Source organism: Lampetra fluviatilis, chromosome 9 (genome assembly GCF_964198595.1).
Source record: "Lampetra fluviatilis chromosome 9, kcLamFluv1.1, whole genome shotgun sequence".
Taxonomy (NCBI): Eukaryota; Metazoa; Chordata; class Hyperoartia; order Petromyzontiformes; family Petromyzontidae; genus Lampetra; species Lampetra fluviatilis.
This window is the reverse complement of record NC_136283.1, coordinates 12,095,904-12,117,764: the sequence shown is the minus strand read 5'-3', so window position 1 is coordinate 12,117,764 and position 21,861 is coordinate 12,095,904. Positions and strand designations below refer to the sequence as shown.

Here is a 21,861-nt window from a genome sequence, read left to right as displayed (position 1 = left end):
ATGTCGGTGTTTTTGCCCATTCCTCGCTCGCGCCAGGCGATAAATAACAGCGTCACCAAGACCAGGCATTATGTTATCTCAGGCGGAATACGAGACACATTTAGACTGTTAAAATAGTTTATTGACATTTGATTACGAATTTAAATAAAACTGAGAAGCATATTAAATACAGTAAATCCATTCCAGTTATGTTTTGCTATTTTTAAAAATATATATATTTTGTTGTTGCTTATAATGTAAAATGCTTCAGGGCTGTGAAAGTCGGTGTGGGGCAGCATCGTTCTTTACGGGGCGTGCAAGACGGCATGGTGGACAGCAGTGGTGTAGATGGTTGATAACCGAAAAAAACAATCCTCACAAATAAAAATGACTCTGGCGATGTGCTAAGTGCCAGCTTATAGGCCTCAAGCCCGAGGCAGCCTTTGACTCGACCTATCGTCCTCCCTCTGGAGGTAATAAAAATGAGCACCGCTCTGGAAAATTAAGAGTGGTCATCCTCCCGAAAAGACTTGTCCCCACCACGAGAATACGGAATTTTCATCACTGGCTCAGTATGCGGCCACTAAAGTGGAGTGCGTCCCCTTTGCTCATGTGAAGAGGCAATTTCAATTGAGTCATTTATAAAATAGTGGAGGTCATTTTAATCAGCATTAGCGTAGAATTATAGCAATCTGACACACCGCGAAGAACCAATGAAAACACATTGAATTAAATCCACTCAAATGATTCAACTCTTTAAATAACGGCTGTCATTCTTAAACATCGTCACGATTAATAATGAACCATCAAACACCAATAATTGCCCGATCATATTTACTAAATGCCACACATTTAAACATTCACTTTTGAAAATAAAATATATAAAAAAACATTTGCAAACACAAATAAAGTATTCTCAACAAGAATAAGCGAATCTGTCATCCATATTAAAGTTTATGTACAGTAGATTCTCAACCAAAACAAACCCTTAAACCAACCACTCTTGGCAAGCTTTGTATTTTCTGTTTGTGGGGTAATTGTCATTGCAGCAAATCTGTGCACTCTTGCCATGCATACCCCAGATCACTCTTCTCGGCTCATTTTCCACAGCCACTGAGCCAGGACAAGACCATCACCCTCTGGCTCCACCGTGACCCATCTGGACCTGCGTCGTGAAGCTACGAGGTCATCTCAGCAACGAGGTGCCTGTCATCCCGTAAAGCCACTCACCTCGTTCATCTATCAGGATACGTTTGTATCATCACCAGTGTTCTTCATTGTAAGGCCCGAGGGCCACTGGTGGCAATTAGCGCGGCCCCTGACAATATACAAATGTGAAAACACTCCATCGTGCTGCCCAACCCCAATTGTTTGAAATGTGTGGCGGCCCTCACACTGATGTCTTATCGGCGAAAGTGGCTCCCTCTGAACATATGAACACTGCCATAGCCCGTTCTAGAAAGGAGGCCCGGCTTCTTGCCAGAGGTCGCAACCGGGTACCCGAAACCCGTACCCTACCCGATACCCGGCTACCCGTACCCGGACGGGTACCCGTTTGTGACCCTGGTGCGGCCGGGTACGGGTAAGGAATCAAAACCCGTTTGCGACCTCTGCTTCTTGCCCTTACCCGTTGCCACCTCACCCCGCGCCGTGTGGCCGCCTCGAGAGCAGCCAATCATAATCACCGGTGGCAGCAAAGCCCCAGGTGTGCCGCGGTTTTTTTCCAATTAATCCACACACAATTCATAAAATAATTAACACTAGACCAGGCACATAGACATCCAAATGAGAACTGGAAACGGACAGAAATGCTAATAAAATCATTAAATAGATGAACAGATGGCCACCCAAACAAAACAATTATCAGTTACACACACAGACACATTCATACGCACCGACTGACGCACACAAAAACACACAACTTCCCCTCTTCATTAATCGGCTGAGCCGGGTGAGTGATTAAATCAAAGCCTCGTGCGCATGCAATTCTAATTGAGGAGCCGCGACGAGACCTGGGGGGAAGGCGCGGTGGTGATCAAAGAGAGAGCGACACACGACGCGATTGTGGAAAATCCACAATTACATGACGGCGGATAGTTCGTCCAGAGCGTCGTATCGCTTGAGAGACGCACACAGATCATCAACCGGCCACAATCAATCGACTGTTGGATTTAGGACCTACAACGATTTGTTGGTTCAGTGTGCTGCGAAAATTGAGCCACCTCGAAAGTGAGTGCCGTGGAATGAAGCTCTGCTGTTCGGGAAGGTGGCCGATCTTGGGTCATGCCGACTCTGCAAGACTTAACACTGCATCATTTGCTATCTTAAACACGTCTAAAACTGAATTCATTTTTCAATAACACTCCCCACAACTTTCACCCACAACCTCGCCCAGATCGCCAACCCAGTGATGGAACATGACGGGGGAGCTGCACGGGTGGAGGTGGGTTCGGATGGGACTGGGTCACGGAGATCAGAGGAGCGACTCGGCTGGGATTGGCACAGCTGTGGCCTCTGCATCGAGCGCGACTCGGGCTTGCAAAGCAGTTGGTCAGGGCAATGGTTAAACACGCGGTCCCGTTACTCCAGGTCTCTGCAGCCAATTACATTTCATACAGTACGGCGGTTCCCTGCATTTGTTGCACGATTCCCAACTAGTGTTGAAAATGTTAATGCATCGTGTCATGTCTGACATGGGCTAACGACAATCAATTAAAGGTGATGCAATGTGAGTTAACTGTTTATATAATCCATGCCATAGTAGCTCGTGCACCTGCGTTAAAACATTACTTGAAGAGGGCAAGGTCTGTTGCAAAGGGTTACAGAATCCATGCAAGGTAGGATTTACCTGATTTCAATTTGCACCAAAATTCCATACCCAGTTTATGTTTATGTTAAGTATTTGCTTTATCTGCATAAAAAGTTAAACTTTGCATTAATTCTAGATTTGAATCTTTCGTGACTGCAAGGAATCATATTCTTAGGTTTTTTCGGTAAAGTCACGTAGGTAAAACATCAAAATTAATGAAAATAAAATAAAATAAAACAATTTTGATGTTTTACCTACGTGACTTTACCGAAAAAACCTAAGAATATTAAACTTTGCACATGTCAGCAAAATACCCTCGCCTCTTTGCAATGCCTTAAAGAGGTGACTCATCTCATGAACGGAAGTAATACGTCTCAAACACTCAATCAACTTTAAATGAAACTGATTGTGTAGGAATGGACAGGTGGTTGTTGGATGGAATAGCACTGTTTAAATAACCATGCGTTTGTGTGATAATACCAAATAATGTTCCCCATTATACACCAATAGTACCTCCGAGGACAATACACATTCTTGTATTTACTTAACACTGTCCTTTAAAATGAGGCAATTCCTGGATACAAAAATACTGTGCTATGTATAGTGCTGCCCATGCGGTTTCCCAGCACTGTGTGTTACTTTTAAAAGTGAAGTGGGCATGAAACATCGGCCCTAATTTCTTCACAACAATGAAGTATAAACTATATTTTTTAACAATGTCAACCGTGATAAATGGAACACTAAGATAACCAATATTGAGGTTCCAGGTATAATGATGTATATACGATTGAATTAGCCTAGGGTCAATCCAATCTATTTAGTTTTAAGCTGAATTGGTCTGATCGGATGATCAGAAAAGTTCTGAGTTGCACTTTCAAGTCAAACGTCCTCCCAAAACTATAAGATGGCCCAAAAACTCGGATCTCACAGTCATCTTCCAGATGACAATATCTGCAAGCAATGCAATCAATAAACAACAGAGGTGTGCTCTCCGCATAAAAACAGTCACAATATAAGAACATTTAAGTCCGAGTCAATCCTCGGTTATGAATGAAAATGTGCTGTGTAATGTAATGTCGGCACGACGGGTTGAAAGATATGGAGTTGCGAATGTTAAAGTGAACTGCACCATTTACATGTAACATTCCCAAATAAAAGGTAAGGAATGAATGACTATGTGGTCTGACCATGCAGGAACATAATTTGAGGAGAATTGACATTAGGGTCAAAGGGCCATACGCCCTGGGTCATAACAGATCATCAAATTATTGGGGTGTAAAGGCTTACATCCGCAGCTTTTGAGATGAAGAGCAGAAATGTCAATTTCCCAAGCACGGCAGGGCACAATAATAATAATATAAACACGTACGATTCACCACACTGCTCGCACTGCACAATGTCCACACTGCTGCCAAATTGACGTTGACGGGACCCATGCAAACGTTGCTCACACAGCCGAGTTGTGGACGCGTGCCGAGTGCCACTTGCACCGTCTCCAGTGTGGATACGCGTTACAGACGCGCGCCACACGAAGCGGTGGACACGGCCCAGCGGTAGCTCGTTCGCTGCTTTTTGCAGAGGTTCGTGGTTCAAATCCGGCAGGCCACCCTGGTTAATACTACTCAATACTACTCATTGTGAATGCACACCGTCTGCTTCACAGTGGAGGTTAAAGATCCTGTGGCATCATAGGAAAGGAGTAGGCCATTGCTTGTTGGTGTCGCGGTCCAAATTTGCTAACAGGCTTTGTTGAATTCAATAGCCGACATTCATTCAATATTCTACACTGAGCTCAGAGCCAAATTTGGGCTATTACAGCTTTTACAATGATATAACAATATTTATAAAGTGCATCTCATCAAGGATTTCAAAGCACTATATAAGACACTCAGCATTGCAATAAATCATGAAATTAAAAACAAGGAAATAGAAAGATAATAAAATTAACAATAAAAGTAATTTGTTAATTAGCTAAAAGTTAAATAAACGAAAGTGTACCGATAGGGTTGGAAATGGCAACTTAGCCGAGTGCATAACACGAGCAATTATCAATATGTTTAAAGTATAGTTTAAAATTGGTTGTAAGCGCTGAAATGCAACAATTGTGTTCACATTCATAGCACAAACACAACATACTTCTTTTTCTTGAATATTCACTTCATGGAAGACAGCATGGTTTCATGGATCACGACAGAAATCACCATGGTTATCACTAGGCTCTGCAGCTGTTAATTTGTATTATTTTCATCATTGATATGTAACGTTAAATGTAAGATATACGGTAAATAATAACAACACTGATGATGAATGAGTACTTTGCAACAGAAAAGCTATCAAGCAAGAATTTATATTGCTGATGAACCATTTAAATTATAATCGAATGGTGAAAATGATTCTGGGAGATTACACTTCAAAACATGAAGGCCGCATTGAATGGCAACCAAGGAGTGAAATGGGACAAGCGTGTGTGCAGTGATGTAGTGCGATTTAGCAATCAATTGCAATTACATCTGTGTAATATCTCTCTTAAGATGTTATTGGAAGACAGTTTCCAAGAAGACAGCGGTAAAGGCCAATTATACCAAGTGGCTTCCAATGTACGAAGGCTCATTTTATTCTTGCAAAGTTTAGTCTTGACCTATTCAATCACACTCTCATGTGAGTCTACTTTTCTATAATGAGTGCTCAAATAAAATAGCTTGAACGTATGCAACATGTATACAGTATTAGTTATTAACAGGAGCCTTCATGCTTATTTCCTTAAGCTTAATAAACAGAAATATTGAGCACCTGAATACATTTTTCATGGCGTTTCATAGTTGGAATGTTTTAACCAAAATTGGACAAATTATGCCAAGCCTTATGTAATTAGAACAAATTTAGGTTTACACAAATTCGTTATTTACATTCGCATAAGGATGCCCGCTTGGTTTGACAAAAAAAATATAATACACTTTTTGTTGGATGAAGGACATGGCAAAACTAATCTCGTGCCTTTCCCAGGATTTCCCTGAGCACTGCAATCAAATTGTTCAGTCCGTAAATGTAGCCCTCGTCGGCTTCTTCCGAGATAAATGCGTGAGCAAAATCAATCAGCTTCACATCCACATGTTGCCTGCCAGTCCTCACCGTGCCGACGGAGCGCGCGTAGTCTCTGTGAACATCCTTGGTGCGAGGCTCAGCCACTTGTCTGCATAAGCAACCTGCATTTGTGTTGTCCAAACAGGAATCAAACACGTAGGAAGCTTGAGTATGATCATTACTTGTTTGCAACAAGTAAACATTTGGCTGGCAAACATCCACAGAGGTGCACAATTTCACAAAATGATTGTCGATTATTGCCTCTTCTAAACCAATGCTGCCAGGAGGCACATCAACAATAGGACCAGGCTCAGCCGACTGCTCTTGACAGGTTGCCTTGGTGGCAGCAACAGGGTGAACTGATAACGGTGGGTCACGTTCACTTCCAAAGGCCCTGCTGTGTGTACACCCGTCATGTGTTCTGCTGGCTGCTTCAGACTCACACGTGGCTGGTGATGTTGTCCGTGTGGAATGACCCGTCTGAGGAGGAGCATTTCCTTCATATACCATGAGCAGAGAGCTACTGTAAAAATTCCATATCCGTTGCTGTTGAAACCAAGTGTAAATATTCTCCAGCCTCTGTATCACACACTCCAGTGCATCCAACCGCAAGCAATGGCCATTATGGAAAAACTTGGAAATGCCTGTGGGTACAAACAAGAAAATCAACTGAAACCACAAACCTTAAAGTGGCAATACTCCTGCAACTAAACGTCCCACTATAGGCAGAACAACTAAAACTCATCCCACTCTGCACAGAGCAACTGCAAGCGCTCCCTCTGTGTGTAGAGCAGCTCCTACAGCTGCCACTGAGTGCAGAGCAACTGCTTGAGCTAAAATAAAACATAATTAAGAATAGACTCCTCACCTTCTTTGAGATTATCTGTCTCTAAACTTCTGCCAAAGAATTTATCATAAACAACATCAGTGTTTGTTTCAGGCTGGTACACCTAAAAGGAGAAAAAAACAGTCAATTGCATAAGACACAAGTATTACAATTCACCAACTATTTCACGATCAACATTGAAATGTTATGCAGCAATTCATAACTCAACACACGTAGGCCAACAAAGCAACAATAACACTAGTGTTTTTAAACGTAATATGGTGGTGGATAGCACAAAACAGCAAAATGCACGTTTGCAGAGTAAAGCGAGCAGTTGGCAGCACAACAGAAGGGTCGCCACCTTCTCCACTGCAGAATAAACCCAGACGTGTTTCTCTTGTCAGCCTAGGTCTAACAACACCATGCAGTTTACTGCGATAAAGTTTGTTTTTTAGCGCCACCGGACCTCAGTACAAATCAATTCCTGGCACCCGAACACAGATACCAATTCTCCCGGAATGTCCAGGTCAAACCCGGGAAGGTGGCGATCCTATATACAGTAGACATCTGGATTTCTCTGTGTGCAGGCGGTTGAACAGAATACATGATCCATGTTTAGATTCCTACATAATCAAAATAACCACAACATTACACGGAATTGTTTTACTTGATGTTTTTCTTCGAGGGTCATTGTGATCAGATTGAGAAAATCACTCCTGTTGTCAACACATCGTATAAAAGCCTCCACTCCAAGCAAAATTCACAACCCATCAGCACGTTTTAACTTTTACAGGCACGTTAATTTGGAATAAAAATGTCCTACACAAACATCAAGTAAAGCATATATAGTAACACTTTAAGTCGTATTGCTGGAAGTCATTTCGACAAAATTTGTGATACAGTTATTATATAGATTTTTTGAGTTACTGAGCACAGGCCCAAAAGCCCAAAACATCAAGTGGCCAGCAAAAGTCCTTTCAAAGTTGTAACAGATAAAGAGCGTGACATACTTCTTGAATTCAGCAAGGTTGTCATACACGCTTTGTAAGACAGACGATGGGAGGGAATTCTAAAGTTGAGCAGTGTGAGGGAAGACGCAGCATTGGTGTGACCTGCAGTGTGGCGAGTGAGGAGTTGTTGAGCGAGTGGATGAGTTGTTGTGACCTGGATTGTGGTGCTTGAGCACAGTGCAGATGAGAAAAAACAGTCAGTGTCTGGTGGACCGAGTCCTCATTGTCAGTGGCGGTATCAACGTGAAAATAACCATGGTAGTAGCTAAAGAATATATGTATTCTGAACTTATTTCGCACAATACAAGCCAACGGTGCTAATGGGAGGGTAGTGAGGAGGGGACCGACCACTGATGAGCAAATGACTTGAGTGAAATGTTGAGCGCTGGATCATTAATAAACCCAATTGCTTTACATTCGTTTATATCTAGGTATATATGTGAATGTCGTGAACGGTGAGGCGAACTCTAAGTGTGACGGTAACACTGACTCTCATGCCCAGAACGAGGAATCCGATCTCTTGCATAAGGGGGTACTTGGTCCGCTCATAGTCCACTTTTTCTTGTGAGGCACACGGATCATAACTCTGGCGTCCCATCTTCACATCCATAATGCACGGCTTATTGAATTTGCATGTCACATCTTCTAGCTTCAGATACACAGCTGGCTTACATTAAAGAAACATCACACAATGCATTTGACTTTTAATACCGTTGCTAAGCACAGGCCCGAAACTTCAAATCAACCATTCTAGATTTGAAGCTTTCGTGACTGCAAGGATTCATACTCTTAGTTCTTTCGGTAAAGTCACGTAGACAAAAAAGTGAAATTAAAATTAATAAAAAATAAAAACAATAAAATCACGACGTTTCGGAGGCAACCCAAGCTTCCGTCTTCAGGTGAAACTGTCACAGCAGAAAACCCACTTGATACAGATTTTTTTGCTGTGACAGTTTCACCTGAAGACGGAAGCTTGTGTTGCCTCCGAAACGTCGTGATTTTATTGTTTTTATTTTTTATTAATTTTAATTTCATTTTTTACCTACGTGACTTTACCGAAAGAACTAAGAGTATTTCAAATCAACCAGCCGCAAGCAGCACTATCCAAGTTGTAATAATGCATTCCTTGCATTAAGCACAGTCATAACAGCTTCGAAAAACACGCAATTAATAGCTACAATTATATCATTATTTGGGTGGCAGGATGGTACAGTGGTAACACTTGTGCCGCACAGCAAGAAGCATCTGGGTTCGATTCCCAACTCGGGAACATTTCTGCGTGGAGTCTGTATGTTCTCCCCCCTGGTCTGCATGATTTACTGCAAGTTCTCTAGTTTTCTCCCTTGATTGAAAAAAACACATCATGTAACTGCTACTGGGGAAACATCCCAATGCTGAAAAAATACCCATAAATTACTCAATTGGGACTACACAAAGCAACACACTGCTCTCCTGTGAAAACTTGTCAGGAACCTCTTGAAAATTAGTCTGAGACTCCACGAGGTTTTCCTTGGTAAATGAGCATGATAATAATACATAAACCAATAAATGAGAAGAATAAAAAAGGATACTATTGGGAGAATTAGGAGGTATCCATGTGCCCATGAATCTTGGTACTTGTTCTCGCAGGAAGATAATTCTCTCGTCTTTACACTCGGCATTAAATACCTGAAGAGACAGAAAATATTGGATTACCATTATCGAACTGCATACGCGGAAACCATATTTGATCACGGTGTACACCAAAGAAAGATGAAGGAAGGTTTCCCCTTATTTAAGAGAAAACAATCATCTCCAAGTGGATTACATCGATATACAAAAGGGGTGATGTTTTAGTTCTCGGCATGAAAAGCAACTCCCTGTGGTGTGAATCCACTTACGCACAACTCAGAGATCTTGTGCCTTGAGAGCAAATACAGAATTGTGTGCATGACAGCAATTCAGACACAGCCCACTGTGATCATTTAGATAAAGGGGTGATGATATCATGGCCGATGCCTACGCCACACCTCCTGGCTACCAACGCTCCCTGCCCTCCACCAGATCCCGCGGCTGCTGCGTAGTTAACACATTAACATGCATGACCTCTAAGATATGCCCTGCCATCTCCACCAGCTTGTTAGGTCTTCCCCTTAGCGACTGGCCTCGTGGAGACCACTTCAATGCCTGTCTCGTTAAGCTGCCCTCCCCCACCCTGCACATATCCGACCCAGTGCAACAGTGTTTTCCTAATCATATCTACAACACTCACCTGTCTTATTCTCTTCCGGATTATTTTCAAACTGATTAGGGTCCAACTCTCTGATCCATACAGGACTAGAGGGGCACTCTTGCCTCAAATACCCACACACACTGCACTAATACTCCCCACCAAATCCACTGATATCTAAACTAAAACATAAACTTTTTTTATTTTACCAGGTAAAGCCCACTGAGCTATATAGCTCTTTTCAGACGTGACCTGGAAATGTATAGCAGCAAAATACTCTAAACGCATGCTTCTAAATACGGAGGGAAAAAATGGAGGACCCAGATAAAAAACCACGCGATCACAGGGAGAACACGCAAACCCCAAATATACAGGCACCAGGGTCGAACCCACGACCTCCTGTATACCAGGCGAGGTAGTTAACATCTCACCACCACGGCACCCTGCAACGGTAGAGTTTAACACATACATTTTCACAGCCACTTGTAATTCAAGTGCAGTTTTCTGGGTTGGGTCACACGTTGATTATTTCTTCTCTCAAGCACTCCACACGCACGACTTACTTCGCAGGCAGCTTCAGGCGTTGAATAATTCGTAATCATCTGTAGCTCACTCATTAAAATCCTGAAATTTCCCACATCAGCATGTAGAGAAATCTTGAGAAGAAACAGTCAACACGCAGCCCAACCTGGAAGGCGGTGCTTGTTGGGTGTTAGCCGATGCACCGGCTGGTGTGCCCCGTTCTCACCGTTTTGTAGAAATCCACCTCCCTTTGTCCCCGTGGAGGGGGCTGCACGTGTTTCAGCACCGAGCCGTCGGGGTGCTGCCGCATGCCTGTGGCACACAACCCGCAATGCGGGGCCCAATCCGTGGCAACGCCACCAGAAATCCCAACCTCAACGTTTGGAACTTGCTTATAATGTATTTTGTGTAATGGATGATAACATCAGCTTTGAAACCAGGTCAAATATTTCAACTCAGTGATTCATATTTCATGACATACATCTCATTTAATGGGGGGGGGGGGGGGTGTGGGATCGAATAGTTGAAAATGGTCTGCTTTTGGAATGATTTTGAGGATCTAAAATTGGTATTTAGAATGACAGTAGCCCTATGAATGTCTGTACAGAAGACAGGGAATTAGGTATTCTGTAAAAGTCTTGCCAAATAAGTATCAGAGCTTTTAAATTGTTTTTATAGGTGAAATAAAACAGTCAAATATACAAGTGAATCCTGAATCGATTTTATAATTTCACTCATGATAAAAAATGGGACATGAGCGAGTAAAAACGCGAGCCACTTCGCAAATACACGCTACAACATTCTTAAAACAAATTAACAAAGTTATGCCGTACCGAGGCCCTTCTTTTTCCCATCCACATGTCCAGCCACTTGGTGGGACAGCGGTTTGAGTTGTGCACAGCAAGCCGAGTGTGCAGGTGCCGCGTCGGCACAGTCTGCAGCATCGCTCCGGTCTTCATGCGAGCCACCGCTGCCTTCCAGCCACTTTCCGATTCTCCGATGTTCATCGTCCATTGCTGCACCTCCTGACGGCATCCATGGGTCTTGTGGGGTAGGGTCGGGATGTTGGGTTCGCTCGGCCTGAGGATTTATGCCATCTAATTGTGCAATTACACTTGCGCTGGTTGTCTCATTATCGTCGGCTTGCTTTTTATACATGTCACTGTGTATTTCGCTTAATTAATCTTCTTGTTATTTGGCAGAGAACTCAAATTCCATGCTAACATTTAACTTACGTGATATTAAGCGCACGCAAGCATGACCAACAGTGATAGTTGAGCTGTTTTTTCTAGGATTGTATATTAACCTCCCAATGACTATGCTCTATCTCAACTAACATCTAAGATTTGCTGTCACATGTCTAAAGGATATGTTCTTTACAGACATCTCACATTTTAGCACAAAATCAGACGCTGGATTTGACACTCAGGCGAAACGTGTATTTTATCTAGCAGAAGTTTTCACATACTATGCTGTTCTTCATCGTATGCAAGCCTACGTGTTAAATCTTAGGAAAGTGAGGATCTTTTCCTGAAAAAGACAATTTTTAGTCTATTTTTAAAGGACCAGCAAGATGGTCAATGTGCTACTTGTGTGTTCATTAAACTTTCGTAATCAACGATTGAATACAGTGCATGTCATTACACATTCCTATCCTAAGTGTCAGTAGGGGTTGTGGAATTATAAACAGAAAAACATCCATGCCAAAAATGTCACATTAATTGAGAGAAAATGATTACATTTTAATACATGTGAATAAAAATACTTCTTAAAAATGTATGATCGATTTAATCAATGCTGAAATAAATGCTTTGCATAGGTAATTGGTAAACGACCGTGCACAATTTTAGAAACCAATACCTTTCATTAGCATAAATAAAATTGCCCGTAAAAAAAATCAACACTCAAGTGACTCGGTATAGTATTACTAATTACTGGGATTGTTCGTGCATACTTTTTAATGAAAGCACACGCAAGATCAAGCAGCATGGGCATGCAATCAATGGCTGGGCATGTGGCTTCCATGACCCTCGCTTGCAAGGAGAGCTCACATCCATGCTGGGACTGTGTCCAGCCAGACATTTCAAAGGGAACTGCAAGCCCCTCACACAATTCAGCCTGGTTAAACCCAGCATGGATCATGGGCAGACCAGTTTGAATGTTTCAAATCAGCACAGGTGTTCTTGTAAATGAACTATGTGGTCATAAACATGTTAAATTGTGCAAGGGACCAAGGGAATCCATGCCACACCCCAATTTTAACAGAAAATGGCTCTCACTTACAGCGACACGGCTTTGATAATATTCGCTCACTATCGAAGAGAATGACTCAAGTGACGCGAGGAACCACAGACGAGTGGGGTAGACAGCAGCCGGGCAGTGAGCCGGTGCTGCCAACAATTGCCCAATATCTGCGGTCCTCTACAAATTAAGGTGTTTTCGGCCAATTGATGTTCATACATGTGGGAGGGAACCAGAGCGCCCAGGGAAACCCCACACATTAGGGCCGACATTCTATCCTATGCAGATTAAACGGAGATTAGCACGAATTTTGCTGTAACGCATTCTCCTGGCAGGCCAGGGTATGACATTTGTGTGACTCACCAACTTACACACAAACACAGACACAATCACAACACCTTAATCCCTAAATCTCTCACACACTCTCACTCATACACCCTCGATCACACTCTCCCCCACTCTCATCACCCTGACTTTCACCCTCACGCACTCACTCTCAGCCTGTATCTTCACCCTCTCGCCTTACTCTCACTCTCTCTCCTCACCCCTCCTCATACTCTCTCTTCAGCTCTCCTCACTCCTCAACCCTCACCCTCTTGCTTCACCGCCTCTCCTTACCCCTCACCTCTCCTGACCCCCTCTCCCCTCACCTTCTCCCCTTCACACCCTCTCTCCTCTTCCTCACCCCCTCTCCTCATCCCCCCCCCCCTCTTCTCACCCCCCCCCCTCACCCCTCTCTCTCTCCTTACCTACCTTTCCTCACCCCCAATTCTCTCTCTCCTCACCCTCTCCTCATCCCTCACCCCCTCTCCCTCCTCACCTCCCTCTCCCCCCTCACCTCCCTCTCCCCCCTCACCTCCCTTTCCCCCCTCACCTCCCTCTCCTCACCTCATCCCTCACCTCCCTCTCCTCGCCCCCCTCTCCCTCCTCACCCCCCTCTCATCATCCCTCATCCTCCTCTCCCTCCTCACCTCCCTCTCATCCCTCACCATCCTCTCCTCATCCCTCACCTCCCTCTCCTCATCCCTCACCCCCTCTCCCCCCTCACCTCCCTCTCCCCCCTCACCTCCCTTTCCCCCCTCACCTCCCTCTCCTCACCTCATCCCTCACCTCCCTCTCCTCGCCCCCCTCTCCCTCCTCACCCCCCTCTCATCATCCCTCACCCCCCTCTCCCTCCTCTCCCGCCTCACCCCCTCTCCTCATCCCTCACCCCCCTCACCTCATCCCTCACCCCCCTCTCCTCATCCCTCACCCCCCTCTCATCATCCCTCATCCCCCTCTCCCTCCTCACCTCCCTCTCCTCACCCCTCTCTCCCTCCTCACCCCCCACCCCCTCTCCCGCCTCACCCCTCACCCCCTCTCCCGCCTCACCCCTCTCCCGCCTCACCCCTCACCCCCTCTCCCGCCTCACCCCCTCTCCCTCCTCACCCCTCACCCCCCTCTCCCTCCTCACCCCTCTCTCCCTCCTCACCCCTCACCCCCCTCTCCCTCCTCACCCCCCACCCTCCTCTCCCTCCTCACCCCCCTCTCCCTCCTCACCCCCCTCTCCCTCCTCACCTCCCCCTCCTAACCCCTCACCCCCCTCTCCCTCCTCACCCCCCTCTCCCTCCTCACCCCCCACCCCCTCTCCCGCCTCACCCCCTCTCCCCCCTCACCCCCTCTCCCGCCTCACCCCTCACCCCCTCTCCCTCCTCACCCCCCTCACCCCCTCTCCCTCCTCACCCCCTCACCCCTCACCCCCTCTCCCGCCTCACCCCTCACCCCCTCTCCCTCCTCACCCCTCACCTCCCTCTCCTCATCCCCCTCTCCCTCCTCTCCCTCCTCTCCCTCCTCACCCCCCACCCCCCTCTCCCTCCTCACGCCCCTCTCCCTCCTCACCCCCCTCTCATCATCCCTCATCCCCCTCTCCCTCCTCACCTCCCTCTCCTCACCCCCCACCCCCCTCTCCCTCCTCACCCCTCACCCCCTTCTCCCTCCTCACCCCCCTCTCCCTCCTCACCCCCCTCTCCCTCCTCACCTCCCTCTCATCATCCCTCATCCCCCTCTCCTAACCCCTCACCCCCCTCCTCACACCCCTCACCCCCCTCTCCCCCCTCACCCCCTCTCCCGCCTCACCCCCCTCACCCCCTCTCCCTCCTCACCCCCTCTCCCCTCACCCCCTCTCCCGCCTCACCCCTCACCCCCTCTCCCGCCTCACCCCCTCTCCCTCCTCACCCCTCACCTCCCTCTCCTCATCCCCCTCTCCCTCCTCTCCCTCCTCACCCCCCTCTCCCTCCTCACCCCTCACCCCCTCTCCCGCCTCACCCCTCACCCCCTCTCCCGCCTCACACCTCACCCCCTCTCCCGCCTCACCCCTCACCCCCCTCTCCCTCCTCACCCCTTACCCCCCTCTCCCTCCTCACCCCCCTCTCCCTCCTCACCCCCCTCTCCCTCCTCACCCCCCACCCCCTCTCCCGCCTCACCCCCCACCCCCTCTCCCGCCTCACCCCTCACCCCCTCTCCCTCCTCACCCCCTCTCCCCCCTCACCCCCTCTCCCTCCTCACCCCCTCTCCCCCCTCACCCCCTCTCCCGCCTCACCCCTCACCCCCTCTCCCTCCTCACCCCCACCCCCCTCTCCCTCCTCACCCCCCTCTCCCTCCTCACCCCCCTCTCCTCACCCCTCTCTCCCTCTCCCTCCTCACCTCCCTCTCCTCACCCCCCACCCCCCTCTCCCTCCTCACCCCTCACCCCCCTCTCCCTCCTCACCCCCCTCTCCCTCCTCACCCCCCTCTCCCTCCTCACCCCCCTCTCCCTCCTCACCTCCCTCTCATCATCCCTCATCCCCCTCTCCCAACCCCTCACCCCCCTCTCCCAACCCCTCACCCCTCACCCCCTCTCCCGCCTCACCCCCTCACCCCCTCTCCCCCCTAACCCCCTCTCCCTCCTCACCCCTCACCCCCTCTCCCCTCACCCCCTCTCCCGCCTCACCCCCTCTCACCCCTCACCCCCTCTCCCGCCTCACACCTCACCACCTCTCCCGCCTCACCCCTCACCCCCCTCTCCCTCCTCACCCCTCACCCCCTCTCCCCTCACCCCCTCTCCCGCCTCACCCCCTCTCACCCCTCACCCCCTCTCCCGCCTCACACCTCACCACCTCTCCCGCCTCACCCCTCACCCCCCTCTCCCTCCTCACCCCTCACCCCCTCTCCCGCCTCACCCCTCACCCCTCACCCCCTCTCCCGCCTCACCCCTCACCCCCCTCTCCCTCCTCACCCCCCTCTCCCTCCTCACCCCCCTCTCCCTCCTCACCCCCCTCTCCCTCCTCACCCCCCTCTCCCTCCTCACCTCCCTCTCATCATCCCTCATCCCCCTCTCCCAACCCCTCACCCCCCTCTCCCAACCCCTCACCCCCTCTCCCGCCTCACCCCCTAACCCCCTCTCCCTCCTCACCCCTCACCCCCTCTCCCCTCACCCCCTCTCCCGCCTCACCCCCTCTCACCCCTCACCCCCTCTCCCGCCTCACACCTCACCACCTCTCCCGCCTCACCCCTCACCCCCCTCTCCCTCCTCACCCCTCACCCCCTCTCCCGCCTCACCCCTCACCCCCTCTCACCCCTCACCCCCTCTCCCGCCTCACCCCTCACCCCCCTCTCCCTCCTCACCTCCGTCTCCTTCACGCGGCGCCGCCTCCCGACCCCTCGACCCCCACGGCGAACGCGGAAGTGAAAGCTGAGGTCGGTTGCCGGATATCCGGCGTGACGTCACAGGGGCGTGCGGAGACGGCCGCCATCTTACCTGGGGGTGGAGGAGGGGCAGGCGGGGACGGCCGCCATCTTACCTGGGGGTGGGGGGGCGTGCGCCATTGGCTGCTCGCTCGTTCGGACCATCGATTACTGCCGATATTAGGAAGCCACCTGGAGGCGTGCACTTTTGAATCGACCAAGTTGAAAGCGCATTTATTTAAAAACTGCCTTTTTGTGTGTGTGTTCTTAGTTTATTGATCTTTTTATACCTATTCTTGGTTCTTTCGGCAAAGTGACGTAGAAGAGAAATAATAAAATAATGAAAATGAAACAATACAATTCTCACGACGTTTCGATTGCAACACAAGCAATCATCATCATCATCAGGTGTGAAAACCACAGCAAGAAAAGGTTGATTTTCACACCTGATGAGGATTGCTTGTGTTGCAATCGAAACGTCGTGAAAATTTTATTGTTTTTTTATTATTTCCCTTCTACGTGACTTTACCGAAAGAACCTAGAATATTAATCCCTGCAGTCACGAAAACTTTTTATACCTGTCAACCCCTTATCAGTGCCCCAGCTTATTACAGACCCAATTCAGACCTTGTTGCTCACCTCGTGCCCTTATAAATCTCAACGTTCATCCGATACACTACACTATACACTACACTATACACTGCACAATACACGACACTACTACATACCTGTCAACCACTTATCAGTGCCCCACCTTATTACAGGCCAATTCAGGCCTTATTGTTCACCCCGTACCCTTATAAATCTCAACGTTCATCCTACAAAGTCCCATCACAAGGGAGACACAAATAGACAATTTAGTTTTGTCCGTATTGAAACGGCTGAACGCCGTATGGGCCTAAAAACTTAATTCGTCTGTACAAGAATTACGGGTAAACCGTATGGGTTGCCAGCTTTAAACCCCCCGCCAACTTCCTACGCATTTCACAAGTAGTACTAATCCCATATCTGCATTTCCCATAAATATGCTAAATTCCTCTTGATATGCAAATTCTTTTGTCAAGGCGCTCTTCCCCCTCCAACCCAGCTTAAATAGACGCTCCAGGCCTGGGGTTGTTTAATTCAGACCACGTCTTCTCGATAGACCTGTTCTTCACCTGAGGACGGCTGCTTGCGTTGTGGCCGAAACGTCGTGAGAATTATTTTATTATCTTTAATTAGTATTATTTTATTATTTCCATTCTACGTGACTTTACCGAAAGAACCAAGAAACTGAATCCCTGCAGTCACGAAAGCTTTAAATCGAAATATAACTGTTATCCATTATACTCATTAGCCACAACGCCTATCCCTCTGCTGTCCGTGTCCCTTTCTCAGCACCTTACTAAATGTGCAGCCTATAAGGTGATTGCGCGCAGGATGTTTTCAGAATAATATAGGTCTTCATTAACTTCGCTGGCATCAAACAAGAACGCAGCCGTTCAGCAAGAACAATCGTCTGTCTCTCTTGTGTCTCAACTGTGACGAGCGCGAGCACGTTTTCTACAGCTCTGCGAAAATGTAACCACAACCGTGTTCTTCTCATTCATTATCCGTGGTGCAGGTGTCGGCAATCTCCGGCTCCAGAGCCGCATGCGGCTCTTTAAACGACTGCTTCGTGACGTTCATAAAATGTATGAAGGACCATCGTTCGTGATCAGATTGCATTGACAGCTTTTGAAATCTTGGGGGGTGGGGGGGGGGTTTACCGAATTCGAAAAAAATAGCTCGTTATTTTGGTGGGCATGCTATTACCTGCAATTTTCCCCCCCACGGATAATAGGGGTCACCGATTTGGGGCCCGCATATGGATATGGATAAAAGGAGTTCCGTGTTACATCGATGGCAGTTTCATTTTTTTGGGTCAGCATTCAACTGAATCCAAATTTAAAAGGCAGACAAGAGGGTTAGAGTCGCGAGTGGTTTGGGAAATCTGAACGTGATAAATTAAAGTAAACGTAACAATGTGCCGAGGAAGAGATGTTTAATCATTGCGTACGACTTGCTATATGGTATATGAATCAGAAACATGGTCATTAAGTTCACTAACCAAATGAAAGTATTTCTCAGAAGGATAAAGCGGCATACACACTTCACAACTGGAATATATAGCGTCTGAATGCATCTGTCGTACTATGATAGTGCTTGCTACGTTGTGTATGATGCAGTGTATCTCGGATGGCCACCGTTTCCACTGTCAAACAAATCCGGACATATTTCTCTCTCAGCCAAGGTCTACCAAAAAAACTGCAATCTACTGTGATAAAATTCACCGCAATGCCACCATGTCTCAGCACAAATTCCTGCCACTCGCACACATATGACAGTTCCCAGACTGTCCGGATGTATTAACACTGCGTGTTGAACTTCTTTCGCACCGTACGTAGCCAACTTTGCTAATTGGAGGTGCGGGGGAAGGACAACAAACTAAACACAAAAAGCTATTTTAAATAAATTAGTTTTTTTTTTATCTAGATTTAAAAGTGCATAGCTCCAGTGGTTTCCTAATTCTAGATTTGAAGCTTTCGTGACTGCAAGGATTCATATTCTTGGGTTTTTTCGTTAAAGTCGTGATTTTTTATAAAAATTTTACTTTTATTAATTAAAATTTTAAATTTTTACCTACGTGACTTTACCGAAAAAACCCAAGAATATGGTTTCCTAATATCGGAAGGAAGAGCGTTCCAGACGACCGCAGAAGCAACCCGAAGTGCAACTCGTCCTGGGTGGTTGTGTATCATGGCACGTGCTGAATGTTGTGGTGGACATTGTGCGTGGTGCAGCGAGTTCTCGAGTGTGCAGCGTGGCAGATCTTGAGGGATGTGTAGAGGAACCTCACGTCTGGTGTCTTGTGAATTGCGCTGTTGGGATCGCTCGTGCATGCACTGTGAAATGCAATAAACCCACGCGTGTGTGACGGTCATCCGGTTGTTGCGCGTGGCTGGGGAAGGGCGGGGAGGCAGGGCTGGGTGCTTCATTGTGGAGGCCATCTGAGCATTGATGAGCAGGGCGGCCCATATCTTTGTGTGCTGCAGGCACAGGCACACTGCCTAGAATCGCCACCTTTTCCACTGTTAACCAAATTCGGACATATTCCTCAGTCAGCCTAGGTCAGTGGTTGGCAACTAAAATAACAAGAAGATCCATTTATTTCGAATTCGGAAAAAAAACTATTTCAAGTGCAGCAATGCATGTGAATCGGAGACGGACCTTAATAAATAACGGCACGAAGTAGTCATTAAAGAGTCGCATGCCGCTCCGGAGTTGCAGGTTGCCGACCCCTGGCCTCGGTCTTTCAAAACTGTGCAGTGTTTTATGAAAAAATGTCAACACAATGCCACCAGATCTCAGTACAAATCACTTCCTGTCACCCAAATACAACACAATTCCCAGACTCTCCGGGTCAAACCCAGAGAGCGTTGGTCATAATGGTCCCTTGACCATAACTTCATCACTCTGGTCAGTGCCTGTCTATGAATAGGGTGTGGAGGCCCAGGTCTGGCTCAGATATCGCTTGCCACTGATGTCAGCCGTGAATGGGAATCGAACTCGGGTTGGCGGTTTCATTGCGTCGTGCGCTAACTCGAGTGAGTTTACACCTCTACGGGTTTGATCCACACAGCCCGGGAATTGGCATCTGTGTTCGAGTGGCAGGAATCGATTTGTACACAGGTCTGGTGGCACTGCGTTGAACTTCATCACAGTGGACCACACAGTGTTGATTAGACCAAAACTGACGGAGAAACTCGTTCGGGTTTGGTCGAGAGTGGATAAAAAGGTGGCGACCCTACGTGCAACTCCTGTCCCACTGGTGACGACGCTCCACGTACAGTTCGGTGTGGGCGACCTCTGCCCTTTAATGACCTCCCATGTGACGAACCTCGTCAGTAGCTTCTGCCAGTTGTTAAAAGTTGAATTTAAATTGAAGCGGGGAAATTGGTGCCAATTGAAATGCTTTTCTCAACTAATGAGCGTTCATTTCACATTTATTGAGTGCATTCTCTTGTACGAACACCAACAAAACTATTCAACAAAACGTATTGAGAGGTATGAACAAGCATGATCGTGAGGTATATCATTTATATAATTAGTAACACAGTACTTTGAATTGTCATTCCACATTCAAATCACATACATTTCTTTAATTTGCATGGGCAAGAAAACAGCGCATTGAACAGCTATCTCAGTATAATGTTTAATCGTAGTCAAGTTTTGTAATATGGTTCGTATAAATAATTTATGCATTTATTTTAATATTTTTTGTATTGTAAAACTACCGTACATTATTAAGTATGATACTTTATGTACACAAGAAATTAAATCATGAGGAAATATGATAACAAAACACGATTTTTGTACACGGAAATCTATAAGGCTTTTCGATTTAAAGCTTTCGTGACTGCAGGGATTCATCTTCTTGGTTCTTTCGGTAAAGTCACGTAGAAGGGAAGTAATAAAATAATGTTTTATTTTTATTATTTTATTACTTCCCTTCTACGTGACTTTACCGAAAGAACCAAGAAGATCTATAAGGCTGTTCGGTAAAGAATGAGAAAATCATTTAGAGAATAAAGAATGACTGAAGATGTCAAACAAATGAAACAAAAAACAAACATTGTTTTTATTTTACCAGGTAAGGCCCACTGAGCTATGTAGCTCTTGTTCAGAAATGACATGGCCACAAATGATAACTCAACGAAGTGGCTTATCGTGTAGAAATTTATAACTCTAAGCGCATGCTTCTAAATGTGGAGGGAAAACCCGGAGGACCCGGAGAAAAATCCAAGCCACCACGGGGAGAACATGCAAACTCCAAATATACAAGCATCAGGGTTGGAATCGAACCCACAATCTCATGTATACCAGGCGAGGTAGTTAACATCTCGCCACCGTGGCACCCCTGAATTTGTCATGAGAAGCACCGACAGGGAAACCCTTTTTATTGCAGCAACTCCTGCATTTCTGGTATGAAAGGGACACAGTCCACGTTTGTTCAGGTTTCTTATCTCTCCAAAAGCATAGCATTGGTCATTTTAGGGTTTCTCTTTAAAAAAGGACATTGCAACCTCGACACGTCATGCTGGAACTTTACAGAGCTGTGGGATGCCAAGTACTTTTCAACGACAGTACTGTGAAGCTGCGCGCAGATTACGACTGGAGTTCTTGAAACCACTTTTTACCTAAAAAAAATGTTGTACCTTTTGAGAATACAGATGTACAAGATGATGATCCCTCAGTCGTGTAGCTTTAATATTCACAAGTTTGCTATTTGGATTGTGGTGCTTCTGGGAATTAAATATCGTTAAATAAATAAACCCTACTCAGCATACATCAACTCGGCCAACATTTTAAATATATTCATATTAATATTCACAATATACAGCATACTGTAACTTAGCATCCAAGTTCCAATAAACATTACTTTTCTTGAACATTAATCACT

At 46.6% G+C, this 21,861-nt stretch overlaps 1 protein-coding gene across 6 annotated transcripts; it reads right to left on the bottom strand.

Moving 5' to 3' along the window:
* Nucleotides 1-95: 95 nt before the first annotated feature.
* IPMK (inositol polyphosphate multikinase) lies at nt 96-16,390 on the bottom strand. 6 transcript variants are annotated; one of them, XM_078859801.1, is made up of 8 exons: nt 16,320-16,390; nt 11,270-12,091; nt 10,663-10,748; nt 9,277-9,373; nt 8,196-8,368; nt 6,738-6,819; nt 6,313-6,513; nt 96-5,991 (listed from the first exon to the last, which is right to left on the bottom strand). In XM_078859801.1, the coding sequence occupies exons 2-8, from the start codon at nt 11,592-11,594 to the stop codon at nt 5,771-5,773; spliced, it is 1,185 nt and encodes a 394-aa protein (XP_078715927.1). In that variant the 5' UTR covers nt 11,595-12,091; nt 16,320-16,390; the 3' UTR covers nt 96-5,770. The 6 variants fall into 6 exon arrangements, with proteins under 6 accessions (XP_078715927.1, XP_078715922.1, XP_078715923.1 ...); XM_078859796.1 differs by having other exon boundaries at nt 96-6,513; XM_078859797.1 differs by having other exon boundaries at nt 96-6,513; nt 11,270-11,516; nt 16,320-16,367.
* Nucleotides 16,391-21,861: the final 5,471 nt, after the last annotated feature.

Bases quoted from the DNA above. Each gene is read 5' to 3' on its own strand.
- IPMK (XM_078859796.1), bottom strand. From the start codon at position 11,594: ATGTATAAAAAGCAAGCCGACGATAATGAGACAACCAGCGCAAGTGTA. The intron at 10,749-11,269 runs GTACGGCATAAC...TGTGTGCCACAG, and splicing joins TGGGAAAAAGAAGGGCCTCG to GCATGCGGCAGCACCCCGAC. The intron at 8,369-9,276 runs GTATCCTTTTTT...AATGTAAGCCAG, and splicing joins ACCTCCTAATTCTCCCAATA to CTGTGTATCTGAAGCTAGAA.